The sequence below is a fragment of the Neovison vison genome, chromosome 8 (assembly GCF_020171115.1).
Source record: "Neovison vison isolate M4711 chromosome 8, ASM_NN_V1, whole genome shotgun sequence".
Classification (NCBI taxonomy): domain Eukaryota; kingdom Metazoa; phylum Chordata; class Mammalia; order Carnivora; family Mustelidae; genus Neogale; species Neogale vison.
The window spans coordinates 30,884,812-30,903,556 of NC_058098.1; the positions used below are offsets into that span (position 1 = coordinate 30,884,812).

Below are 18,745 nucleotides of genomic sequence, written 5' to 3' on the forward strand. Positions count from 1 at the left end.
AAAAATATGTGTGTGTGCCTACAAGGCGTGGAGAGTTGAGGAGGAATGGAACCTAGCCTGTTGAGGCTTTATATCTTAACCCCAATAATCGCAATACTCTGGATGAGTATTACTTCTGTTTTATAGAGAAGTTAAATAGCATGCTCAAGGCTATATAAGCTGGTCACTTGTAGGTGGAAATGTATGAATTGCTAATCCAATTTTAGATTGGTTTTTAACCTCCAATAGGGCACAGTTTTGCCACAAGTAATAATGGTTTAAACCAGTGTGTTTCTCTCTCACTTCAAAGTTTGGGCTGCTGTCATGATGAGTTCAGGCTTCTTCTTCCATATCTTCTTGCCCTGCCACGTGTTGTCCTTGTTGAAATGGACCACGTTGGCTGGCCACTACCTCTGCCTTCCAGCAGGGAGAATTGGGGGTTGTAAGGGAAAGCAAGGATGTGGGTAAACATCCATCCTTTAAGAACACAACCCGGAAGTTATACCTTCAGCCTTACTTACCCCTCACTCGCACAAGCCTGATCATATGGTCATAGGGAGCTACAATGTAGCAAGGTTGGGAAACGTAGTCTTGAACCCTTTTGAAACTGCATGACCATGGGAGAATCGGGGAATAGACCCTGGGGGATACTTGGTAGTGTCTGCCACAGTGGAAAGAGGACTTCTGAGATCTGAGCATGGATCTGTATACCTGCAAAGCTCATTACCTGATCACTGAACCATAATAAAAATGACTAGGCTGCTACTCCATGTGAAATCTTTTTATTTCAAAAAACTCTTCTGTTGTGCAAGAGGCTCATTCCTAGACGATCCCTCTAAGGGTAATTCTTCCTGCTTCAAATTCATTCTCATAATTTTCCTGAGACCACAGTGGATCACTCACTGCCCAAGAGGTAAAACAAAACAAATTGTACATGTTCTCATATGTGTATGCACACACACATAAATATATAAAAGGCCCTCTGACGACTTTGAGTATCCAAGGACAGTTGCTTCATAGTTGATATAAATTAGGAATTTGAGGCTCAGCATCTCAGTAGTGGTTGGAAGGTTGGGGCTGCAATGGAAGTTTTCCAGAGACCACATCAGCCCAGTTCAGACTGGGGCTGCCTTGGTGTGTTGTGGCCACAGGGCATGGTGCAGGAGTGGTCATTACAGACTTTTGGGCACAGCTCAGGGTAAATGCCAAAATTCCACCATCTGAGGGTCATTCATCTTGAGCTTGTTTTTTCAAACATCATGTGTCCTCCCCAAGCGACCCCTCCTCCGGTCCCTAAGGATGGAATGTTCTGGAAGATTTTGTCCACCAAGCCATGTCATTTATAAGGCAAAATCTTCCTGTACAAGACAAATGGCAGCCAACACATTGAGTGGTAGCTTTAGCTGTTTCATATTTCAACCAAGGAGTATTTGGCTACAACTTATTTTAATGTGAAGTACAATTTGAGGAAGTGCAATGTTTTATATTTGTATTAGAAGAGTACAGGACTTCCTTATTTTTTAAACTATGATATTACTAAGTATTCATAATGCAATTTTTATCTTCTTTGAAAAAATATTTGAGTAATTTGTATTTAAAATAGTTTAAAAGTACAAAAATACTAAGAACAAATGGAATAAATGTAACTATAACCCCACTTCCCAAAGATAATAATCAAAGATCTTGAGGTACATTTTCATTACTTCCCTTTAAGCACACATTCACGTAAATATGAAGATATTTGTGATAAAATTGAGATGTTAGAAAAACACCTATGAGTTATTGCTAAGTAAACCAGAGTCTGGCAAATGGATGCAGATGGAACCAAACTGAAGAAAGTCCAAGGAGAGGCCCACTCAAAGGGTCTAAAGGATTTTAATTTCAACTCAGAAGCTTTGGGGGGGAAAGTAATCATAAATCCTACTGTTGAGCAAGCACAGACCTCCTTCTTGAGCATAAGCAGTCAGAAAAAAAAAAAAAAATCACCAGATAACATGAAAAGTTTCCAGTCCCAAAGAAGGTTACATTCAGAGTAACTGAAAGAAACACTTCCCAAGGAAACATAAGAAATGGGAGAAAACTTTTAGGCAAAGTCCCAAGATATATTTTCAGTGGGACTTGTGAGGTTACACCATCTATGAAAACATCTCATCATGAAAGAGTGTTTAATCTGCAATGCAATTACAGAGCCAAATAAAAAAAGGCAATGTCCCCAGAAAAACTTTGGTATGGGAACTGAGTGTCAATGGCTGTAAACATCACAAAAGGAGAGACTATGTGCTGCCTCACAAAAGGACCCACAGCCACTTACAAAGTAGTGCTCCCCCCCACCCCAAGACCAACACCAGGTTCAGGGCAAAGAACATGTTTAAGGGGCTGCACTCAGCACTTCTGTAGGAAACTGCAGGACCAATAATTTGCTCAACAAATAAACGGCAATGAAGAAAGAGACTTATCAACCAATACCAATGACAAAATCTGAACATTTCAAACATTCATGAGACAACTGCAAATTTGAACACTGCGTAACTATTTGACCATATTAAATAATATTAATTTTAAGACCGAGTAGCTTTTATAAAAAAAAAAAAACCTTTTAGTGGTAACCAGTGAAATATTTATAGATGAAGTAAGATGTCTGGGATTTGATCAGAACAATGGAGGAGGGAAAGTTGAGGGGTGTAGATGAAATGAGGTTGGCCAGGAGTCGGTATCTGTTAAGCTGGGCTGCGGGCACATGGGGAGTGGTTATGCTCTTCTACTTTTGTATACATTTGGAAAATGACCAAAATAAATTGTTTAAAAGTTGCACTAGATGACACAAGTACGAGGTTGAGTATTCTAGAAAAGCCAGCCAGTAACCTAAATCGTTGCTCAAGAACTTCTCCCAGAACTTAGAGGAAATGGAAAAAAGCATAAGTGAAACTATACAAAACCCATAGGAGAGACCCAGGAGATGAAAGGCGGACATAAAATCAGAGTTCTAGGAGGCATGTACAGAACCATTGGAGGACACCCAATACACTTCATTAAAGAACATTTCCATTATCGGTTTCTCCTTTAGTCACGGAGTTATTTAGCAATATGTTATACATCCAAATATGCAAACTTGTAAATTCAAGTTTTTATTATTAACTTCCAACTTAATTGCACATAGTTAGGGAACATGTTCTGCAAAATACCTATTCTTGAAATTTTTTCAGGGCTTGTTTTAATGACTAGGACAAGTAGTTTCTAGAAACATGCCTGAGTGCTTGTGAAGATCTATTCTCTAGTTCTTGGGTGTAGAGTTCTAACCATGCCCTTTGGTCACTTCTGTGCTTGCCTAGTTTTTGCTTGTCTGACATATCAAAAGGGAAGTGCTAGAATTTTCCACTGGTAGGTGGATTTGCCACTTTCTTCCTATAGTTCTATCCATTTATGGATGAATTTTGAGGTTGCGTTTAAAATTAATGACTCTTTGTAAATTGAACCTATCATTACATCATGAACTCTCATATCCTTCACAAAGCTTTGTCTCAGATTTTGTCTGAGAATAAAATAGACGGTTTGTATTGGTCCCATGTGATTTTTCTCCATCCTTTGTCGATTTTGCACTGCCTAACGGAAACCAGTTTCTTGTAAATGGTGTTCTTAAACCTACCTGTGGTGAAAGATTTTTTGTTTTCCCCAAACCATTATAGCCTCAGACTTTTAAAAAAATGTTTTAAAAGGTTAATAAAATTCTGGACTTAAAGACATGTAAAATACAGGCAAGATATTTTAGTATTGGATCCAACACACATAAAATAACTGTCGAATTGCTTGGAAACTTTTTCACATGAAGCTTCTAAGATCTTATCAACTCCTAAACAGATTTTCTCACAGCTTTCAGAAACAGAGCCAAGCTTTTGAATACCAGTGTTTTAAACACACATCAGGATTTTGTTCTGTCCTAACATATACCTTTTAACCGGCAAGTGTAGTTCATTTATCGTTATTGATGAATTTGACACGTTTCTCTCATCTCTGTAAGGTTCCTCTTTTCCCCCAACGCCAAGTTCATACGGCCTTGAATTACAATTTGAGACCAGGTGCTTTAGACTGTGCCCCTCCCACCCCCACCAATTCATGGTAAAACTGAATTCCCAGAATGATAGTATTAGGAGCGAACCTTTCGGGTGATCAGGTCATGAGGCGGGATGCAGAATCTCTCTCGAGTGTGACTAGTGGCCTCATCCAAGAGGCTCCCGAGAGATCCTGTGCCTCTCCCACCATGTGAAGACACAGTGAGGGGATGGCCGTCTATGGTCTGGGGGCCTGGTCCTCACCAGACACTGCATCTACTGGGGCTTTGACTTCCAGCCTCCGAAACTGCAAGAAATGTTTGTTCATAAGCCACCCTGTCTATGGTTTTCTGTGATTGCAGCCAAAATGGGCCAAGAGAGCGGGTTAACCGAGGTCTGTGCGGCTCACCTCGCCCTCTATCATCTCCTACAACGCCTCCTGGCTTTGTTTCCTCCTCACAACTACTTCATCCCAAAGTATTTAAATGGGGACATTTGGGTGGCTAGACGGGAAATTCTCAAGTTTGAAGTTTTTTCTTTTCCTTTGGTCTTTAGAAATGGTAACTCCACCCACAGGGCGGCTGCTGGAATACCTCACGTCCGTTGCTTCTGGTTCATGGTCTCCAGTTTTCAGGATGAGCTTCGTCTTTGTGAATGCTTGAGTTCATTAGCCAGCAGTGAAGATGGATGAACTACATTCTAGACACATACCAACACGAAAGATTCTCATGATAGTGGGGGAAATGTGATGATACAATACTGTTACTCTTTTTACATAACCTTAAAAAACACACAAAAGACTCAACGGTAAACTATTCAGAGATGCGTCTATATGGGCAAGATTGTGAAGCAAGGAGACGACCAACTCGAAACCCAGACGATGGTTCTCTCGTGGTGGATGGGTTACACCAGGACAGAGGTACATGGGGTGCGGTGCGGGAAGGGCTCTGAAGTACTGACCGTGTGCTTTTGTCCCACTGGAGGTGGGAATATGGGTATTCTATTATTTTAATACCTTATTTTGGGGGGGGGGCATGTCCATAGCATCAAGTAAATACCTTGTGACAGACTGGATGTCCAGGGGCGGCTTACAGGTCAGGGTACTGGTGACAGGGTGCAGCACACCCTACGAGAGTAACTGCGGGGGCCACTCACAGCCCAAACTGCCAGAGATGAATCAGGGATGGAGATAGGAATGGGGGAACTCTAAGTTTGCTCTAAATTAAGAAATACATTGGGGGTACATCTGCGCCCATCTTCACGTCCCCACCGGGAGGCCTGGCAGAACGAGCTGTCCCCAGCTGCCTTCAAGCTCAGCTCCAGGCCTTTAGGGCACCCACGCCTCCACGGCTCCTGCCCCAGCATCAATACTCGGTTTGGCCCAGGCCGCTCTGGGAGCCTTGGACTCCACCGTGTGCACAGACTGCTTCTCTGTCCAGCTTCCAGAGGTTGTGGCCTTAATAAGAGACTCAGAGTTTCACCCACCGTCCTGCAGGCTGCGTCTCAGAATGGAAGGCTCACTCAGGCATCCCCGCAGGGACCCCGCTGTGGTTCTCTGGTCGTGGGGACAGAGGACGCTTTGGTTCCTGCTTTCCTCCCTTTGAGTCTTCCAGGACCCTGACCATGGTAACATCAGAGACTTGCTGAAGCAAGTTTTTTATTAGTCGATTTCCCTCCCCTAGGTGCTGACTTTTAATTAATGACACGTTTCTTAAAGACGAGCCAAAGAAGGAGGCACATAAACACAGAACTGCATCCAGGAGAGCTTTTATTCGTACGGAACAGTTTTAAAAATACAGAATAAAATAGCTTTATCTCTACTATTATTCACAACATCTGGTCCAAATAGTACATATTTTTAAAATACTTAAACGTTTAATGAAGCCATGTTAGAAAAACAATATGAAAATTCTTTTTAAAAATTCCATAAAAGAATTACACATCTCAAAAAACAACCCCACCCCCAAATACCCTCGGTATGCAAAATAAACATAAAAAACAAACAAAGAAAATCCCCGAAAGGTATATAGCCAAAGTCAGTCACAAAAACTCAAGGAAAATATAGGCATCCCCACTGCTTTAAGAACAGTCAGAAATTTATTAACGTGTCAAACAAAGGTGGTTACCAACTTACAGAAAAGGGTATTAACTCGAATTGTCAGTAGGACGGCTGCCCCGGTGTGGGGGCCCTACGTGCCAGGAAACAAACACAGGAAGTCGAGGGGCGCTGGATGGGACTTCTGCGGAGTGAGGACGAGGCACAGTCAAGAACCACCTCAAAGGACAGGAATGTGTGTGAGGCTGCCGCAAAGGGGTGCCCAGCGCTAACGTGCCTTCTGCATCCACGGGGCTGGGGGGAGCCGAGTGCCGGCACCACGGGCAGTCTTCTCGCGCTGCCACTGCAGGTGAAGTGGCGAGGATCCAAATCCTAAGAGGACAGAGTACCACACGCACAGCGTGTGAAAGCCCCAGGCGCTTCTCTGAGGCCAAGGGTGGCGCCCGCAAAGAGACCCCCCAAAGTCTCAGGCCCACTCACGTGGGCAGCACAGCCCCCCAGGGCCCAGGGGTGGGGTGCCCGTGCGATGCTGCCACCCAGCGCCAGCCAGGTCCCAGAATGAGGCCTCTGCCACAGCCACCTAGCCACCTGCCACTCCTGCCGCATTGGTATTATGCAAGATTACCATTGCCAACTTCAAGTCTAAGTTGCCAGTACCGGTATTTCAGCAGGGCCGTGAACTAAGAAAGTAACAACTTAGCTCATGGTGATAAAACAGACGCGTGGGTAAATAAAGTATACACACATACTAGAGATTCATCAATGGAGAAATTCTATTATCACATGACATTGTCATGAAAATTATATCATTCCCTCCCTGGAAAACTGTGACTATTATCCTGGGTAGAAATGTTACTTTACTATATGGAAATACTGCAATATTCATGCATAAACCAAGGCGTCATCAGGAAAGGAAGTATTCTACAGTACAAAGCAAATCCTGCTTGTGACTTTGTCGCCATGAAAATGGGAAACCATTGGGACTTGTGATGCTTCAGCTGGCCTGGTTAAGCCACTTTTCTCCTTCACCAATCACCAGAAACTCACTACACGTTAACAGCTAAAACCGTCTTGAGAAAGACTCTATGAAGGAATCTAAGTTTAATTACCTAGTGAGGCAAAGACTGGAGCCATTTCCCACTATTCTGTCAACCATGTTAGATGTTTTATTAAAACCAGTGGTGGGATCTCCCTTGCCACCCACCGTGATATGACAGCATCTACCGTCCTTATAAACACTTTCTACTTCTCACATCAAGATCACCAAGGTGAATGTAAAGATGGTGGGTAGGTGGTCACTATGGAAACTGGAGTCTGCATGGCCTGCCCAAGGACATTTACATCCAAAACACTTTGAAACATTCCACTGGCCAAACAAAGCCTGGTGGGTATGCGCCCCAGCAGTGCAGGCCAACAATGTAAGTGGTAAGTATATAGGTACAGATGAGGCACGGCCACTGTGTTCCCCCAAACTTCCCTTTCACGTGTGTGCTTAAGCCTCAGGAGCAGATGAATCCGTTTTTCTCTTGATTATAGACTGGTTCTACAGTATATCTACCAGCAGGAGGACCACTGTCAAAAATGGCATTCATCAGGAGACTCCAGCCACTCAAGCAAAGGTGAGTTTCACAGGCCACGCAGAAGTACCAGACTCAATGGGACCTGTAGTCTGGCTGCCCTCTTTCCCCATGCCTTAGGGAATCCAAAGTTGGCCCCAATGGAGCAAGAAGGGAAAAACGCCTCATTTCTAACAGAGGGTCGAGGTCCAGGGCTTCCCTCCACAATTAAATGCTTGCAGAAGACATCCATCCCCCCAGACCAGCAGACCTGCAACCTCCCAATAAAACCCAGTCCAAGGAGGGGTTTCAGAAGGGAGGGAGTGTCTGGATGTTTGAAGCACATGTCCTGAGTATCACCCACTGGGACGGACGATGCCAGGTTGAAAGTGAAGATTATCCAATGGTTCAGATGCTTTTATTTGTATATTTGGTCCTTCTGCTCCCTTAGTGAGCTAGGATCTCTGGCATGTTTAACAGTTTTCCCCACTTTTCAGGGCAGAGAAATTAGAGATGCTGAGCAAAAACACAAACAGAAGGAAACTAAGAGCGCCTTGGAGCAGGAGGGCTTTTGACATCAAGTGCTTACCAACCAAGTCACGGGGACGACAGTCGCTAAACAGTGTGCTTCCAAAGTTAACTAGGCATCAGGTACAATTTTTTAAAACAACATACAAAATTAAAAGTAATTTAGAATCTAATTTTTTAAACGTAATCTGCAACCAGATCTTGGCAGAACAATGCAGGGGCTCTGAACTGTTCTTGCTAGAATACACTTTGCAGCCCCAAACTTCCCAGGAGCCAGGGAGGCCGCAGTGACAATCACACTGCCAAAGACACCCCAGTGCTGTGGCGCGGAGCCAGCTGTGGGAGCAGGGAACGTACCCTCGGGACACGAGGCTGCGGGGAGCCATGCTCTGCTATCAGAGACAGGAACACCTGCGGCCACCCAAGGCTCAGCCAGGTCAACGAACCACCTAGGAAGCACCACCTCACGTGGCGAGGTCACTACTTGGTGTTTCAGGGTTTTCCTTTGGCTGACAAATTTCAAACCGAATTTCAAAGAAGTCACTTTTTTCAGAAAGGATTTAGTGTTATTAATGAGAACCCGACAGAAGGGGCCCCGCCACCTGCTTTTCTCACCAGCATTCTGCAATGACTTAAATAGGAAAGGTGCATTTGGCCAGGGGGGGTCTACTCTACCCCTCTGCAAAATCAAGATCCAGTGGACACACAACATGGCAACCCACACAGAGTCTCTTTAAGCCTTAAGTGCCAGAAAAGACTCGAAACAGAACTGCAGTGATGAATTTACCAGGATGTCTGAGCATTCAATATGGCGACTCTGTCGATCACCTGCCCCCAGCTTCCCTTCTTCACAAAACAAATTCACGTATAACTTAACCCATAAGGTTTCTGGGCTCTGGTCCAGTAGTCAGTTTTGATAAATAGATTAGGCATTACAGTATTTACACTTTCATGGTATCAAGCAATACAAAACACAACCACAATAATGGTTACTGGCCTTCAAAAGCCATGAGGACAAGCTTCCCTGATGGTGTCCACAGCTTTACAAATGCTGGTTCTTTTCTTAATGGGAGGTGAAGGGTGGGGGACAAGTGACAGGGATGAAAGGTAAGAGGGTCACGTGGAAAACACTGATTTCAAAAACCTGCTATAGTCAATAACATTAAATAGGAATAAAATCTTGTAATTTATAGACACGCGCAACAGTAACTGACATCCACATGACAGCAGAGTCAAGACTCCCATGAACATCTGCTTAGTGCCATCGTGGGGCACTCTACACCCATCGCACCAGCCTGGAGTGATAAATGTCAGATAGAGTGTCTCCATCAGAGTGAAAAAGAAGCCCGTATGAAATGTGCTGGCCCAGCCTGGGCCAGGATGGCACCAAGAAAGAGCAGTTGAGAATCAGATTCAACTTCAAGGTACTTTCCCTTTCCCTCCAATCCCCCAAACAGATTTCAATTCTAAGAACATCTGTACAGACCTTACTCACACACAGACATGGGCCTGGGGTAATCATGTCACAGTTTTCAATCAGGCCAATAGCTTCCCTCTAATCAGGGAACACAGAATCACATTTGACCCATCAGTTGTGACAGTGTGAGGATACTGGTGCCCCGTGACCAGAGGGGTTCTCTGTGGGTTGCAGGCCAAGGTCAAATTAAATAGGAGCAGGTCCAGGTACTTCTGGGACAGAAAGCCCCTGGACCATGGAGGCAGCTTGTAGGAAAGCTAGCCCAGGATGCTGGAAGGAGACCAAAACCAAGGAACCGCTGTGGATTTCAAACACCCACTCCCACAGGAGGATAGGGACTTCAGGTTCAGTGGATGCTCTTAAGGGCAAGGGGTAGGGCTTAAATAAGGAGACAAGTGAGACACGATATTAGACACAATCACCACCCACAACAAAAAGCTATCTGTAATCGTCTTAGCTCCGGGTGCAGAATGTAAATGCAGATATACAAACATATAGATTACTGCTTGTTACTCAGCAAGGAACTACAGATTCATGCCCCACTGCGGCCGGGCCACAGGTGACCTACAGCTATACTGTGGCCTGTGAGTCCTCATCCGGACTCCGGCTGGTGGCGCTCTTCCCGAGGCCTTTCCACGTGTAGCCCGCGAAGGTTGGGCTGACGGGTAAGTAGCTGAAGCATCTGTATTTTTTAATAATGTTCATGCCAAATGGCAAATCGTAGGACTCCATGCCATCGAGTGACTTGCTCCCTTTGCCCACACCCTTCTTCCATTTCCTGATTCCTCTTTCCTCTGGAGTACCTGGAACACACACATACAGACACACACACAGAACAACACAAAGGAATGTTTAGCCTGACAGTTCCACCAGGAACTGAGCTGGCCCAGCGTGCTGTCCCGCACAGGGAGCTGCCAGGAGGACAGCAAGGAGCCCTTAAGGAGGAGTGGATGGCACTCAGCCATCTAGGTGCCTGCGCCGGAAATCTAAGAATCGCTAACCCATCCTTGTGCTTTTTGCTCCACATTCAAGCCATCTGATGGCTCCAGCCTCCTCCCTGTCCTTCCACATGACCCATTTCCTCCCGTCACTGTTGAGGGTCCGGAGCACACCTCATTGTCGCTTTCCGAGGTCATCACAACAGTCCCCTTACTGCCTGCTCTTCCATCTCACCATCTCCTTCCTCCAGTCTGTTCTCACAAAACCACAAAAGGGGACCCATTTATAATGCCTTCAACAACTGGCCAGGGCAAACCACCTGCATCCAGGCATAATGAGTTCTATCCTACTTCGCTGTGTGTGTGTGCATGCGCGTGTGAGAGAAAGAGAGAGACAGAGAGACAGAGAGAGATGGGGTGGAGGGAGACAAGGAGAGGGATACACCTGCTCTGTATTCTCCACTTGTCATGCCCCTTTTGTGAGGATGAACTTCTACTGGCATTAACATTCGGGGAAACTGTACCCCAACAGATGAGTGAGGGAGAATGATGTGGGCTCATTCTCAGCAAATGCTGAGCCTTGGATTCGATTCATAAATCTTTCCAGTGCAGAGAGGCGCACTGGCACCTGCTCTTGGCTACACAGGACATACTTCTGTGCACAAGCCTAGATGACGAGTTCGAGTCCCCAGTGAGTAGAAGGAACATCATTATTCTCTTACATTTAAACTATGCCCTATGCCCTCCTGTCAGTGTTTCTGTGACGGGGCTCTCATTCCCACCTGACTCCTAAGCCTGCCTCTCAGTTCGCTCTGAGAGTGTGTGTTACTGACATCCATGAATCTAACGAGGTCCATGAATTTGTGCATGTGACTCCCTCTGCCTGATGAGTTCATCCCTGGTTTCCCCAGCAACCTCTTCACAGAGGCTTTTTGAGGGTGTGCAGTCTTCAGGGGAAACACCTAGCTCAAGAATAAGCATCAGCCTTCCTTGAGGGAAGGTGAATCTACCCACGTGTCCACAGAAGCACTTTTCAGCCTCCTCTGGGAAGCTGGGAAGGCTGCGAGGCCTGGAGAGTGACCACGGTGAGGGACTTCCTTGCTTTCTCCTAACTGAGCAAGGAGGAAAAAATCTACTAGGTTTATCAGCAAAAAACGGACTCACAAAAGGAGGCTGGGAGTGTCATCTTAACCACTTAAAAGACCGTCTCAACCACCAATGGCTCCGAGCTGATTCGTTCTGCCTGCTTCCCTATTTATTTGGCAAAATGAGTGCTTCACATGTGGAATAAGCATGTGAGTATGTACCACATACCTGGGATGGTATTATCCAAAATAAAAGCCACGCAGCCTCCTACAAACATGGCAGTTGTGAGAAGAACGTTCAACACCTGATCGATTCCTGTTATCCCTGGAAACAGAACACAGTGGTAGGGTCACAGCTATGGCCAGGAAGGAGCACTGGGGGCAGGGGAGGGGGGCAGGGGAGCCACCAATCACCAGTCAATGCAATGCATGAAAGTACAAATTTCTGTTGGACACAAGTAGATAAATTTTTGCCAGTAACATTTTAAACTTTTATAAATAATTTCAACAATAATCAAGAGGTTATTCCTAGGGACGCCTGGGTGGCGCAGTTGGTTGGACGACTGCCTTCGGCTCAGGGCGTGATCCTGGAGTCCCGGGATCGAGTCCCACATCAGGCTCCCAGCTCCATGGGGAGTCTGCTTCGCTCTCTGACCTTCTCCTCGCTCATGCTCTCTCTCACACTCTCTCTCTCAAATAAATAAATAAAATCTTTAAAAAAAAAAAAAAAAAGAGGTTATTCCTATAAGGAAAATTCCCTAACAGTGGTCCCCAGAAAAGAAATCCAAGAGTGAAGCTCATATAATGAACTAAAAAGTCACTGGGGTGTGGTGTTAGCAGATTAGGAAAAGAAAATTAATAAAAAGATGGCTGTTTTAAGGCTGAAAATATTACAAAGTGAGTAAGACAACAAAAATATCTGTGGTGTTTGCAATCAGATAAAGGGTTTCAGAATCCTGGATCACTGATTTGTGCTTAGCTGCTTTTAAAGGATTTTATTTATTTATTTATTTATTTGACACAGAGAGAGAGCACAAGTAGGCAGAGTGGCAGGCAGAGGGAGAGGGAGAAGCAGGCTCTCCACTGAGCAGAGAGCCCGATGTAGGACTCGATCCCAGGACCCTGGGATCATAACCTGAGCCGAAGGCAGCCGCTTAACCGACTGAGCCACCCAGGCACCCCTGTGCTTAGCTGCCTTTAATTAGGAGCAATTGCATGTATATAAATGAACTCTTATGAATGTGATATATTAAAATATAAAAAGGAGCAAGAATCTCCTTGTTATTAGAAACTCTCACACTTTCTATATTAAAAACATATGATCCTTAGGAGTGCCTGGGTGGCTCAGTGGGTTTTGGCTCAGGTCATGATCTCAGAGTCGTGAGATCAAGCCCTGCATCAGGGTCCACGATAGGTATAGAGTCTGCCACTCTGTCTTTGCCCTCCCCCACTTAAAAAAACAGGTTTTTTTTGTTCATTTTTCATGACATCAGGTTATTAAAATTAAAAGGTGTTAAAAAGGTTAATCTTGAATTCAAAAGTTACAATCCTGGTAGAAAGACATGTATTTGAAAGTCTATGAAGCTGAGTTTTAAGGAATTATACATTTTCATAAAGCATTAGTCTGAGAAATCAAAAGGTTTTACACACAGGCACTGCCCCAAAAGACAGGGTCCCAGTCAATAAAGAGACCTTAACGTACACATGAGTCACGTGCACCCGCCAGCTCATGCTGGATGTGCAGGGGGCTTCCAGATTGGCGGTGGCAGAGTGAAGCTTGAATCAAACACATGGATAGATGTCAGAGGAGACAACTCCTGAGGTTCCAGTGCCCTCTGTGACAGGGGGTGGGGTGTCTGTGAACCGACAGCTGGGATTCCAACTACTCCCAAGACTCAAGGCCAGTTTTCCTTACCTGTGACAAGAGGGTTCTGTCTGAGGTAACTTGGAAGGACGAGCCCGAAGAATATTGAAAATCCAAGCACAAAGAGGTTCCGGGAAGAATTTAAGTCGATGAACTGCAGGTTGGAGAGCCCAACAGCTGTGATCATTCCTGGAGAGAAACAGCAGATGGCAAGTTGCACAGAGCTCACCTACAGACGGGTGACGGGCCTTGCAGACTCCCCACATCGTCCCTTCTCTGTCCCACCAGAAACCAGCTGGGACACAGAACAGTGACAGGATGGGGTCAGAAAGTGACCACCTGGCTCTCTGATCCAAACGGCTCACGGCTGACACAGGGACACAAACATCAAACGACACCTTCTTTAAACCAAGCAGAAAACTGAGGACATCGGTTACCCCCTGAAAACCTCTATGCAAATATCTTGACTCAACTGGGAAACCCACCCGAAGATCTGGGCCCTGTTCACAACTGGATGGCACAGAGATCATGTCGAGTGCCACGGTAAAAATGGTCAGTTTTAAATGGCCATTCAGCGGGCACCTGGGTGGCTCAGTGTGTTAAGCCGCTGCCTTCGGGTCCTGGGATCGAGTCCCGCATTGGGCTCTCTGCTCAGCAGGGAGCCTGCTTCCTCCTCTCTCTCTGCCTGCCTCTCTGCCTACTTGTGATCTGTCTCTGTCAAATAAATAAATAAAATCTTTAAAAAAAAAATAAATGGCCATTCAGGGGAGAAGTTAAATCAATTAGATACACCAATTAAAGATTAAGGTCATCTTATTTTTCCTAGCACAAGTATTCTATATTTGGTTCTACCTTTAACATAAATTCAACTCAGAGATGGCTGAAGGTTTTCACGTTTTGAAGATGTATCCTCTTTGTATTTTTAAACAGAAATATATTATTACCTCCCATCTCACAGAAGGGACTTGTTAGCAAATGTGCAGAGGAGGAGAGAGGTCAGGCTACCAAGGAAATGGGATCTTACCGAAGAGAGTACAGAAGAGGGCGCCAAGCACGGGATCGGGGAGGGAGGCGAAGAGGGCACTGAACTTGCCAATCATGCCCAGCGCCAGCATGAGGGCCGCGCCATACTGGATCACCCGGCGACTGCCGACCTGCGGGACACACCAGAAGCAGATGGCACTCAGTGCCAGTTCTGCACCCATTCTCATCCAGTGCCCCCCGCCGTACCCCCGTCCCAGAGCAAGTGTAACAAAACCCCACACATCCCCTAGATCCTGAAAACTTGCTGTTAAGACAGGTCTCGTCAGATAGGGATGATTGACCTCAGGGAACCATTGCTACACAGACACCCCAAATAAAGAGATTCCTCTCCTCTAGCTCATCCTGTCCACGCTCCAGGAGGAAGGCAGCACCAGGGCTCGGCCTGTGCTTCCCTGCACTCTGGGTAATGTCATTTCGGCATGGCTGTGCTCCAGCTCTCGGGTCCCAGGTTTCGAATGCCCTTACAGTCAGCAGTTAGGATGACCTAACATCAAACACAAAACCCCTGCTTCATCCTGCTTTTCTCTTCTGGGCTCTTAGAATCACCCATTACCAAGTTAACCACCCCAAAGCAATTCACCTTCGTCTCCATCTTCCCCACACCCCGAATCAGACAACAGCCCCGGATAATTCTGGAATCCCCTCTCCTAAAGGAGCTTTGCTTGTGAGAGGTGGCACAGCCAAGAGGCAAAGGAGTGTGGATTCTCAGTGCGCCCTGCCTGGTGTGTACCCCACTCTGCTCTATCCATGTGATCAGGGCAAGTCACTTGGCCTCTCTGGGTGGCGGGATCCTTACTTCTATAATGATAAACCACAAGGTTTGGCTTTAGGGGTTAAATGAGACAAGGTGGAAAACAGTGTGAACAGCACCTGGCAAGCATGAGGCCATAATGACAGCTTCCCAGCTAGGTTTGCTGACTCTGACCTTTCCTTTGCCTCCCTGTCCTCTCCACTGTGGTAGAGTGACCTTTCAAACACAGCGATGTGGGATGTCAATGCTCCTCTGCCCCCCTCCTTAAATCCTCTGGTGCTTATGAAATAAAATCCCTTCGCAGACATCCCTAGACCTGTCTACCCAGAACACACCCACATCCTCCCTTTCTGGCTGGTTCTAGACACGTCCTTCAGAAGACTGCCCAAATGTTACCTCCTCTTTAAAAAAAGTCTTCCTTGATTCCAAGGCTCTGCCTTTCCACACTGCGCCTCTGCAGAACCATTATATTTTCCACACGGTCTCATCTTTATCTGCTCAACCTGCTCTCTGCCTTCCGGAAACTTCTACCTACCCTGCTGTCCCCTGGGCAGTGGGATGTGGAGCGGGCAATAGGCTCAAGAATCCTGTACTGTTGGCCCCTACTGTGTGCTGTCTCTTCCAAGAAAACACCCTGAGCACATAAACTGAGTAAAAGAGGTTCCAGAAGTGACTGGGGAGTGTCTGTAGGGCTTTAAGTATGACTTACAGTGAGAAGATGGCTACTTAAATTTAATTAAAATGAAATGAAATGAAATGTCAGCTCTAGTCCCTCAGCCGCACCAGCCACTATATCAAGTGCCCATCAGGAACATGTTGGGTGGTCCCTGCACAGAACAGCAGCACAGGTGAATGTCCGCTGTGCCCACCACCACACCATGCTTTCGCTGGCTCGCATTGGTCTAGAGCTTCCAGCAGCATCTCAGAGGACCCAAAGGTCAGTTGGTTAAGAATCAGAGAAGAAAAAAAAAAAAAGAAAGAAAAAAGAAAAAAAAAAAAGAATCAGAGAAGAATCTTACTGAGCCAACGGAGGGATGGCTGTTCCGCCTAGCTGACCCTGGAGGCCAGGCTCGGCTGTTAGGTTCCCCACCTCTCCCACTGAATCTTCGAGAGCAGGGAAGCAGCAAGAAAGGGTATGCAAACTGGAGAATCGAGCAAAAATGACTTCTGCTGAGTGGCGTTACATCGTAAGGAAGCCTGCCGCTACTCCGCAAACGTTTTTGGGAACCTACACTGTGACCAGCACTGTTAGACTGGAGGGGGAGGGGAATATGGAGAGGAGTAAGCCATAGACTCGCGATCACATCACAGCGCTGCCGCAGTTGTTACGGGCTGTGGGAAGCCAGGTGGGAGGAGGAGCTGCGGAGGGCTCCACAGAGACGGTCTCAGGGGATGAGGAAGAGCTCCCCGGAGGAAGAGCATCCAGGCACGGGGAACCGCCTGTGCAAAGCCCACCCTCCCAGCCGATCAGAGGTGCCAGGGGGAGGCCCTAGGGACCCTTGAAATAATAAACCTTTATGAAGACTAACCTTCAGGAAAGGCTGATCTGCCTTGAAGGCTCAAAACAAACAAGCAGCAACTAAGCCATTCTTCAGCTTGATGACTGAACCAAGTGCCAGGTGCCTATTACACAATTCTGTGAGCGATGCGGGGAGCACAGGCCTAATCCCTGTCCCCTCAGTGCTGACATAGAGCCTTGGCCTCACCCCTCCTGCTGCCCACTCTCTGGACTCCCTTCCCTGCCTCCATTCTGAACTCTTTCTTGAACTCTGACTTTGCCTCTAGGGCCATCGAAACACTGAACCCTCATTTTTGACTTGCCCGTCTTCAACAGTGTGGGACACGGCAGGGGAGAAATGGCCTTCCTCTGAAGGGACTGCGCTGGCAGGAGAGGTGGGGTTTACTCAGTCCCTAGAAATAAACTTAGGGCTAAATATCAAGCAGGGACACTACCTACTGCTTACTGCGTACTTATACGCCTGACTCTGCTACATGCATTATACCAATTTATTAATTCTAATGGCTGGCCAGCCGTCTTTATAGACAAGAGCATGGAGACACAGGGAGGTGACGTAATCTGCCCACAGCCACACCGGGACAAAGTCATGGCACCAGGGCTGCAATACCAAACAGCCACCTCCCCACCCCGTCATGCCACCCCCCCCTTTGCAGGACAGACACTGGAGCAAACTCAGAAGAGAAGACCTACTCCTGGAATCCCACCTGACGGCTTCCACGCACACAATAGGGGAGCTGGTGGCCTCAGCTCCTGATCAAACAGCTTAGGATCTCCACGTACACAGAGCAACAGGAGTGGATAACAAGAACCCGAGCTGCCAGGACATGGAGGCAGATCCCTGGGAAGAACCAGAGATCACCCTCTTTCCACAGCCCTGGAAGCTGGACACAGTAGCCCAGACCAGTGCTGTCTGCAGAACTTTCTACAAGGATGGACATGTCTTATATCTGTACTGCCCATTGACAGCCACTAGCCACATGTGACTACTGAACCCTTGAAATGTGGCTAGTGTGACTAAGGAACTTAATTTTCCTTTTTAACAAACTTAAAAGAGCCACATACAGCTACTCTCAAATTGGGCAGCACAGATCCAGGTCTAGAATTGTCAGATTTCAGAGCTGAGAGTTCTGCTCAGACAAGTGACTTGTCCCAAGTCCTTCCACTAGATGAGGGGCAGAATATAGCCTCCAACATGTGCCTCCTTCCTCCTGGACAGAGTCCTTCCAGTGGCCGCATGGCTGGGGCCAAAAAGAAATTTCTACTGTGAGACCCACTTCCCACCCCAAGGCAGCTACACGGACAGCTCAATCATCCCCACTGTGAGTCGGGGCAATGAAAATCAACTCTAGGCCCCTGAATGCATGCCACCTTTGCCTGGGGATAGTAATCCAAAGGGGTTCAGAGGTAAGATCAATTAGCTCATTAAAGAGAGCTAGCAGGTTGCCTTTTCAGAATAAGCTGGCAACATTCAAATTGTAATTAATTATTCCCCAAACCACTTCAGTGACATTTCAGAATAGAACCTCCATGAACAACACCCCCTACTCCCTACAGTGACCCTGATTACGTTATGTGAGGGGAGGATCAGTTTCAAAGGGGTGCAGAAGGGAGCTGGCTTGTTAAACTGTTTTGCCCTAAGTCCCTCTGTCTATAAGAATTTCATTACTATGGTATTTCAGATTCGTTCTAGGTCTGTCCCAGAATCACAGGGTCATGGCAGCAAACTGGTTAAAGAGAGGCATGGCCCTGAGCTCTTGTGCTCGGCATCAGCTTCTCCCCAGGGACAGTGCCAGGACCCAAAAATGGCGCTGGAGGACATAGGGCATTTGAGCAGCAGGAGCACCTGACAGGGCTGTGTGCACACAGGACACTGGGCTCTGCGAAGGCCCTGCTGACATCCAA

At 46.5% G+C, this 18,745-nt stretch overlaps 1 protein-coding gene across 6 annotated transcripts in view; it reads right to left on the reverse strand.

Moving 5' to 3' along the window:
• Positions 1–5,776: 5,776 nt before the first annotated feature.
• Positions 5,777–18,745, reverse strand: part of SLC23A2 (solute carrier family 23 member 2) — a 130,385-nt gene continuing 117,416 nt past the window's right edge. For all 6 annotated transcript variants that reach the window (XM_044263410.1, XM_044263405.1, XM_044263404.1 and 3 more), the window contains 4 exons: positions 14,554–14,683; positions 13,581–13,718; positions 11,895–11,990; positions 5,777–10,445 (listed from right to left, as the gene is read on the reverse strand). In XM_044263410.1, coding sequence (XP_044119345.1) covers positions 10,213–10,445; positions 11,895–11,990; positions 13,581–13,718; positions 14,554–14,683 — 597 coding nt within the window. In that variant the 3' untranslated portion in view covers positions 5,777–10,212. The remainder of the gene's footprint in view (positions 10,446–11,894; positions 11,991–13,580; positions 13,719–14,553; positions 14,684–18,745) is intronic.